At 52.8% G+C, this 8,510-nt stretch overlaps 1 protein-coding gene across 2 annotated transcripts; it reads left to right on the plus strand.

Annotated features, from left to right (window-relative positions):
• The first annotated feature begins 250 nt into the window (after positions 1–250).
• C13H1orf53 (chromosome 13 C1orf53 homolog) lies at positions 251–5,045 on the plus strand. 2 transcript variants are annotated; one of them, XM_070055069.1, is made up of 3 exons: positions 251–698; positions 3,467–3,568; positions 4,820–5,045. In XM_070055069.1, the coding sequence occupies exons 1-3, from the start codon at positions 432–434 to the stop codon at positions 4,889–4,891; spliced, it is 441 nt and encodes a 146-aa protein (XP_069911170.1). In that variant the 5' UTR covers positions 251–431; the 3' UTR covers positions 4,892–5,045. The 2 variants fall into 2 exon arrangements, with proteins under 2 accessions (XP_069911170.1, XP_069911169.1); XM_070055068.1 differs by lacking the exon at positions 251–698 and adding an exon at positions 705–1,567 and having other exon boundaries at positions 4,820–4,852.
• The last annotated feature ends 3,465 nt before the right edge of the window (positions 5,046–8,510 follow it).

Below are 8,510 nucleotides of genomic sequence, written 5' to 3' on the forward strand. Positions count from 1 at the left end.
CCTTTGCTTATCCCGTGTGAGATTTTCCTTTCTCGGCCCCGGGCTGGGGTGGCCCAGAGAACTAAGCCACGAAGGCTCCGCTTCCCACTTTCTCCGAGCCCGCTGCGAAATGCAGAACTGCGCGGGCCTACGGTGGATTTTGGTCACTAAGATCTTAAAGTCGTGGCGACTAGGCTACAGGATCTCAAATCTAGTCTTGACAAGAGGAAAAAAGTACACATTTCCCCCTCAGAAGAAAGCGAAACAGATTCAGGTCCAGAGACGGGGGAAGGGCGCGGCGTCCGGAGCCCCACCAGCTGCCCGCGAAGCCCCCTTTCTCGCGGCCGCGAGACCCTGCAGCCCGCCGGCCCGCGGCCCGAGCCCCGCACGCCGCGCCCAGGCCCGCGGCCGCCGTTTCCCGGTGCTCCGCCTCCCACGGGCCGGCGGCGGCCATGGCGAACCGGCAGGCCCGCGCGCTGGCGGGCGCCGCGCTCGGCCGGCCGCGGCCCGCAGCCCCGCCGCCCGGACCTCTCCGGGTGGAAGCGGGGTCCCGGCTGTCGCGCGGTTTAACTCTCTGCTCCGCGGCCGAGGGAGACCGCGGCGGCGCCGCTGCAGCCGACTCACAGGGCAGGCCGGAGACGGCCCAGAGGCGCCCGGCGGCCGGCGAGTTAACGGCGGCGGAGCGGCGGATCGCGGAGCTGCACGCGGCCGCGTGCGCGGTGAGAGTCCCCGCACCCGACCCCCACCCTCCCCGCCCGCTCCGCCCCGCGCCCCGCGCCCGCGCGCCCCGCCTCAGGCTCCCGGCACGCGCGCGTGCGCGCCTCCAGCTCCCGGCGTTTGCCGGAAACCCGGCCTCGGCTCCGCGTCCCAGGACAAAGGCCCTGCAGGGTGCTGCCCGGCCTGCGAGCGCCGCTCCGGTTCCGAGCGGCGTCGCGCCTCCGCGTGGGACCCACCCCGGCGCCGCCACCCCTCTGCGCGCGCGCGCTCTCGCGCGCGAGTCCGAGTGCGCGCGCCTGGCGCGAGGGAACCGGGCGTTCAGGAATCGATGGGGGAGAAGGTGGAAGAATTGGGAAGTCGCAAGAAAAATACGTTGTGTTTGCATTAGCACTTGAACAGTGCACCAGCCAATGATTTAAAAAAAATTTTTTTTTTTAAATTTTTACTGCTGCCCCGGAGGCGGCTCCTAAACCTACCTCCCTTCCCAGCCCCTGACACCTCAGACTGCGTGCGTGTTTATGTTTCCGTCAACCTTTACAAGCGATGGTGCGCCCGAAGGAGTTGTCTGACAGACGTAGGGAAGCAGTGCGTGGAGCAGTGCGTGGAGCGTCGGGCGCGGTGGTGAGCGGTTCTGCACAGGGCGGGTGTTCCCGCTGTGGAGCGAGCCGGCCCGCCGTTCAGTCCCTGCCTGCCAGGAGTGCACCTGGAGTCCCGCTGCTCCGCTTCCGGCCCGACTACCTGCTGATGCGCGGGGAAGCCGCGGAAAATGGCTCAAATACTTGTGCCCCTGCCGCCTGCGTGGGAGACCCGGGTGGAGTTCCCGGCTTGGCCCAGCCCTGGTTCTGGTCCTGTTTGGGGAGTGCATCTGCAGGTGGAAGAGCGCTGTGTGTGTGTGTGTGTGTGTGTGTGTGCGCGCGCGCGCGCCCCTCCCTCTCTCTGTCACTCTGCCTTTCAAATAAGAAAATATTAGGGGGAGGGAAGAGGAAGCTGTGGCCGGCGCCTCAAGTTGACTTTCTTGCCTCGTTAGTAGGCCGAGAATCCCTGTGGGCTCATTCATGAGTTGAGACTGAAGGGCGATTGGTCAGGCAGTGACTGGCAGCTTCTGATGGTTCCTGGTTATACTCTTCTTTTCAAAAATCACGTGTGTGGTCTGTCTCCATACTTCGAACAATTATGGTGGAGATGAGCCAGACGGTTCTCTCTTTACACACGAGGGACAGGTCAAGGTTTCTCAGCCAAGCAGGGGAAGGGGATTTTTCCTGACTCCACATGTCAGCGGCCTGGGTTCAGTGACTGTCCGGCCTCAGGGCAGATGGCCCCGGCCTTCCCCCCAAACCGTCACTGCCCCTCTGTTGCCACCGCCCGCCAGGCTCCTTTATTTGGGGGCAAATTAAGTTTGTGTGGGCACCGGCAAGCTCAGAGGCGCCTGGAAAGCAGAGCGCAGGCGCAGAGGCGTGGGGTAGCCTGGTAAGTGCCCTCACCAGCCGCCCAGAGCAATGACAAGTGAAGAGAAGACTGTTGGAGTGCCCGGTGTTTTTGTTTGTGTTCTCTTCTGAGTGTCCAAACACAGGCTTTGTAAGTGAAGAAGTGAATTCTAACCAACACTACATCATTCTGAAGTAGCGTTTAGTGAGCCCAGATTCGCGGAATATCCCGCAGGTCTCTCCTTAGACGGCGGCATGGCTGGTTGGGTTTCTGTGATGTCAAGTCCAGCTTTGCTGGGAAGTCTTGCAGGGAACCTAGACATAAACTTCATGTGTCCTTTTGCTCCATCCTTTATTCATGAAACTTCAACCAGGGTACAATATTCATCTATTAAATAAGATGCTGAAAAATTTGGACTCACACAAAAATCATGCAAGAAGACAGGCCAGTTTCGCGGGTGTTTTGATGAAAAGGCTTTCTGCAAGAAAAGGCGTTTCTGCCTTGTAAAAGGGTTACATAAAAAGTGCATGAGGAGTTTCTGCTGCAAACTCGAGTCGGAGTAGTATCACCCAAATGACCCAGATCCTCAGGAGAGACTTCATCCCCTGCACCTTCACCCATCGTACTTGGGATGCTTTGTGTGTGTGCCCTGTTCGATGTAGGTACAGTATGCTTCCTTGGCGTTTCAAAACATACAATAAAGGTTGCTTTTGATCAGCCCCGTGAAAGCAGTGGGCCTTAGTGTGTTGAAACAATGCTTTTTTTCTCTTAAAAATAGAACATTCCCCCCTCCCAAAAAAGGGACATATTGTAAAACGTGCAATGGAGTAACACATCATGAAAGTAAAGAAAAGTGTTCAATAATAGCAAAGGTAATACTTTTCTATAAGGACGGTTGGTTTTGATTAGCACCTTTTCTGTAAGTTTAAATCATTATCCACATATTTTAAGTACTGAAATTACAACTGCAACTTCTGAGTGAAAGTTCATTTTCAGCCTCTTAAGCTCTTAAAATCATTTAAATCACCTGTTATTAAGCTTGTTACCTAGAAACCAAATGAAAAATATCAGAGCAGTGGCACATAGTTATTGGATATAAGGGAGTTCTTGTTTTTCCATCAACTTCTCATTTTTCTCAAACTGTATATTTTCTCCTTTAGCCACATAAAGTTGGATTGTGTACAATGTCAGAATGCATTCAGCCTTTAATTGCAAGCACCACTAAAATTGCTGGGAAGAAGTTTGATATTGCTTAAAAGTTTTTTTGCAGTATTTTATGAGCAGAAATGATGGTGAGGAGATATGATGAATATTGAGATTAATGAATTGTTTTATTACTCCTCAGGCTGGCCAGCTAAATTACGTGGATCCAGCTACTGGCTACGTGGTGCTCACGCAGCTGGCCCACTTGCAGAGGGGCGAGTGCTGCGGCTCTGCCTGCAGACACGTGAGTACCAATTCTCGCATTACAGCCGCAGTCTGCGGTGCTTCTGAAACTTCGTAAATACCTATTATTTGAACAACAAGTCAAATAAAAAAGCGAAATAGACCTGGAGTGCACTTTTCACAAGCTACTTTAGCCAAGGACAATGAAGTCCTTAGTACCAACATAGGACCTTTAAAGTTAATGGAATTTTGTAATGTTTCACTGAGAACATCAGTTCCTTAAACACTGTGATTTGAAATTCATGGGAGCTCTTTATTGCAAGGAAACTTTTCATGAGGTTTAAAATAAGTTGTGCTCACTAGGCAGATGCAGAGAGAGGGCAGGAAAAGAAATCTAGAATGTTGCAAGGGGGATCCTAGAAAGCATTTCCTTCATTATTAGCCAAATAAAGAGAAACTTGCCCTAGATTGAGAGAGAGGTTTCCTTTAAATGATACTTTCTTTCACTCCTTCCTGGCTTCCTTTGCTTCCTCCCTCTGACCTTTCTTCCCACTCACCCTCTTCCTCCTCTCTCACCCTGTCTCCCTCTCTGGTCCTTTTCTGGTTTCTGTTTAAAATAATGGTGAACCTGAATGATCCAAATTTAGTGCTGAATAGCTCCTAAAATGTTTATTTCAATGGATAATTTCTATATTTACTGATTAAGGTGAACCATACTTACTCCTTCCCTTTTTTGAGCAAAGCATAAATGTCAAAGTGTTCTTCCCTATTTTTATTTTATTTTAAATGACATGGTAGTAAGGTAAATTGTTATAAAGTTAAGATTATAACCAGGTAATAAGTTCTGTTTACAGAACACTTTGTATGTTTTGTTGTTATTTCCTTAAGTTATTTCCTTAACTGACCTACTTTATAATGAAAGAATAGACACTAACTGCGTTAAGTTGTAGCTAGTATTGAAAAACTTATTGAAAAAGCTTATTGGCATGGGTAAATTGCTACCCTTGCCATTCATTGTTTTTAATCCAATGTATAAGACCTTTGCATCAACTGAGGACTTGAGGATTTTTTAGGAGTGCATTTTTGACAGTAAAATTCTTAAAGTTGGAAGGATGCTTTTAGGAAATGGTTCGTGGGCCTTAATTAGGACCATTTGCCTGAGGTTGCCATTATTCTCCTGTAAGTCTGCAGGGCCTGATAGATCAAATGATCTGTATCACCTTGTTAACAGTCTCTTTTGTTCATGAGAAGTGTACTCTTGCAGGATGATTATTAAATAATTCAATAATAATTTGTTTTATTTCTTCTACAGTGTCCATATGGTCAAGTCAATGTTAAAGACCCATCTAAAAAGAAGCAATTCAATTCATATTTTTATGTTTGAGAACAACTTCATACTCTGTTCTGTTGGACCTGTATTAAAAAATAATAATAAATCTCTGATCCAGACTTACTCTCTGTGCTGTTGGGATTTGAGCAGTAGTTTAAACTTAAATACTTACGTTAAAAGAACATCAATAAAATGAAAAGCTAACAAATGTTTGTGTGTTTTTGAAGTGACACATTGATAGTTATTTCTTTCTCTTTGCTGCATTATCAGACACATATGTTAGAGAAAGCAAATAATGACTGCTCCATGAAATGAAAGTAGCGAGCAGGTGACATTAGTAGCTCTGGATTTTTCTTAGCCTCAGTTCGCCTACTGTTTTCTCACCAGTATTAGCAACCCAAGGAAGGTGGCTGGCAGATAGAAGACTGCATTCTTCATTTTATTTATATCTTGAGCTTTAAGGAGATTGATATAATGCTATCTTGTGCAGCGGATGGGTACCCAAGGAGTGCCATCCCGTGTCCAGAAATGCTCTCATCTTCCATCTGTTCCTTTCAATAAAAACTTGACATCATCGTGACTTGGAGCTCCAGCCAGCCACTGAAGAAGACTGGCCGTGCCTGTCCTTTCTACCCTCCCCCACCCAGTCCTATTCCTATGTCTTTCGTCACTTCCCTAGCAAATCTCTTTTAACATACTAGTTTTCCAGCCCTCCCATTCACTGTACTGATACCCTGGGGTGTCAGTCTACAGGCCAAAGTCAGGAGTCACAGGGGCTGTTCTTCCCACACCTTCTCTGCCCTACCAGGGGTACAGCAGCCCCTGAAAGCCCTTTCCTAGCCCTGGGGAGTTGTTCAGTAAAGTAGAAGGCCAGCTTTGCCTGGATCTGACCTCGGTTTTTCTTCGGGGGAATCAGAAGTTTCCCCAAGCACCTCAGGGGGCCGCCTTGGACCCTGCCTGAGGCCAGAATGAGCTCTTAGAGAGCTTAAGCCCCCAAAGGTTCTGGTGCCTTCTGCCTCGTGCAATTCGAAACAAAAGCCCTTAGCTGGGAAACTAGTGAAAAGCCCAACAAGGTTGAAATCTCCCCCTTATTGTGATTTCTGTTTGTTTTGGGGTTTGTTGTTGTTTAATGTCGAATATTGAATTGTCTCCCAAAGTTGTTAGCTTTCTGGTACCCCAGCTGTGCTAGCGCAGTAAGCATGGTGCCCCTGGGTCCTGACACCTGACAGGACCTGACAGTATTCTTGAATGGAAAAGAGCAATGTCTGTGGCCGGGCACTGTCCACTCAGACATTATTCCGAGGAAGGGAGTGGGAGAGGGGGATTAGCACGGTGACCAGGAGGCAGTGAGTCTTTCCAGAAAGACACAGGGGTTCCTGGGGGCCGGTTTCCTTTTCTTCCTGGGGTCAGGAAGCCGCCAGCCAGGTGGGCGTTTTCCACCAGATGTGGGTTGGTGGGTGGAGGAGGGAGAAGAGAAGGAAGCTGGGTCTGAAACAGAAGTCATCTTGCTGGAGCTACAAAGGCAGGGGGAAAGGAAGTTCGTTTGCAGAGGCCGCGTTTTCAGAAAGCCCGGGGCAGGTGGAAAGGACCCATGGTAGGCGTCTTTCCTCCTGTCCGGGCACCACTTGCAGTAGGGAACTGGCTCAGCAAGAAAGGAATACGGCGGCGGCCGGTCCAGGACCCTTAGGTGGCATGCTGTGGGTTCCTCCTGGCAAAACCTCAAAACTTGCCGGCAGCCACAGCAAAGGAGCCAGTGGGGGTGGGGGTGGGGAGCTGGAGGGGAGGCGGTTGGGGGGCGCTCTTGCTCTTTCCTGCGCCTGGAGCTGCAGCGGAGGTCTGCAGTCCGCAGGAGAGATGCTTGCCAGGCGCGCTTCGGGGGTGGCAGTGGGGCAGGTGCTCCCACGTGAAATGCAATAGGGCCACATAAAGGGACCTCGCGCGTTGTAAAGGAACAATTCAGGTTTCTTATGAGCTGTGTACACACACACACACACACACACACACACACGTGGACTCTGAGACTTCCCAATTTGAATCTCCTCTGGTGCTGCTCCATTTTCAAGATTTCTGGAGACCCCTTCTGCCCCCAGCGTGCAATAAATCCAAAGATTTCTAGATTGTTTCTAACACGAACGGCGCATCCCAGCGGAAACTGTAGGGATCTTGTTGAGCGCGTTACCGGGGTGCGGGGGTGGGGACGGGTTCGCACAGCGCTGGAGCATCGCCTGGTCCAGGAAGGGGCCCTGCTCGCGGCAGGTGGATCGCGGCTAACACTCGCCTCCCATCAGGAGCCGCCCTGTCTCCACTGGTTATGCCAAGCAAAGAAGAGAAAGGCTTTTATATTTTCGAGTACAACGTAGAGCTCCCATATAGGTTGTGTTGGAACGGCGGGCCTTGGGATGCAGGGGCGCTCTCTGGGCATGGGTCTTTGTTTGGGCACAGCGACCCTCTCACACGCGCTCGCAAAGTCTGTTCCGTACACACGGTTCCACCGTCAGACACCCGGAGGGCTTAGATTTTTGTCCAGACGCGGGTGGAGTGGCAGTGGGCTTTGACGCCACGCATCCCCCCACCCCGGCCGGCCCGGAGGGAAGTTCGCCCAGCACTCCTTGCCCACACCTGCCATAGGCAGCGATGGCTTGAGTCTGCGGACTGGCCTCCTGTCTGGTGGCAGATTTAAAACCCGATTCTGCCACTGCCTCGCAACAATGCAGCAATTAAAAGGTACTCGGGGATACCCACGTTATCCTCTCCTCCCAGGAAAACAAGAAAGAAAAAGAAAGCTATTTAAGTGTGTGTGTGAGTGCGGGGAGGGGGGCGGGAGGAAGTGGTCTGCGCCGTCTCGGGCGCCCCTGTGGAGAGCCTGGTTTCGGAAAAACAGCTGTGGAGGAACCCGCAGCCGGCTTTAGGCGGGCAGGGATTGGCTGGTCCCTCGTGGGCCAACCTGCCCGGGCTTCTGGATGCCCCAGTGTGTGCCACGGTGTCCCGCGGCTCCCAAAACGTCGGGCTCACGGCCCTCTTTCCGGGACCACGCGGGTGGGTAAAAGGGAGCGTGAACTGGGAGCCACGGGAGATCCGCGACCACTACGTCTGAGATGCGAGAGCGCCTTGTTATCAAATACCTAGCCCAGCCCGTGGCCCCCAGAAAGGCTAAAGCCCGCCGCTGTGCTCAGGGATGAGTCGCGGGCACCCACCCCAAGCGTTGTCGGATGGGCGTAGCTGTCCGTCCCTGGCCAAAGAGCTGAGAAGCTGAATCCAGGCGGCCTGTCGGCTCCTGGCTGCTGAAACTGACCCAGATGGGGTGGGGTGAGGGGTCGGGAAGAGAGCGGAGGAGGCTGGGTGTGGGGAGCCGCGCGTGGGGGAGGTCCCTGCGGTGGGACTGATGAGCTGCGGGGACCGGCCGGGACGGCCAAGTGCGCGGGCGGGTAAAAGGACTCTGTCCAGGGTGCCCCGAGAGACGTACCGGGATTCGGGGTGGAAAGGGAAAGCCAGGGATTTCGGGGTCGCTGCTCCCGGTCTGTCCCTGGTCGACCCCCCGCCAAGTGTGTGGAGAAGCCAGGGGGGCGGCCGGCAGCGCCCGGCCCCACGTGCCGCCGCCAATCCCACGCGCTTGTCGCGGGGCGGGGAGGTGCGCAGGCGCCCCCAGCCCGCCGCTCCCCCGGCCCACGCACCG

The sequence above is a fragment of the Oryctolagus cuniculus genome, chromosome 13 (genome assembly GCF_964237555.1).
Source record: "Oryctolagus cuniculus chromosome 13, mOryCun1.1, whole genome shotgun sequence".
In the NCBI taxonomy this organism is placed as follows: Eukaryota; Metazoa; Chordata; class Mammalia; order Lagomorpha; family Leporidae; genus Oryctolagus; species Oryctolagus cuniculus.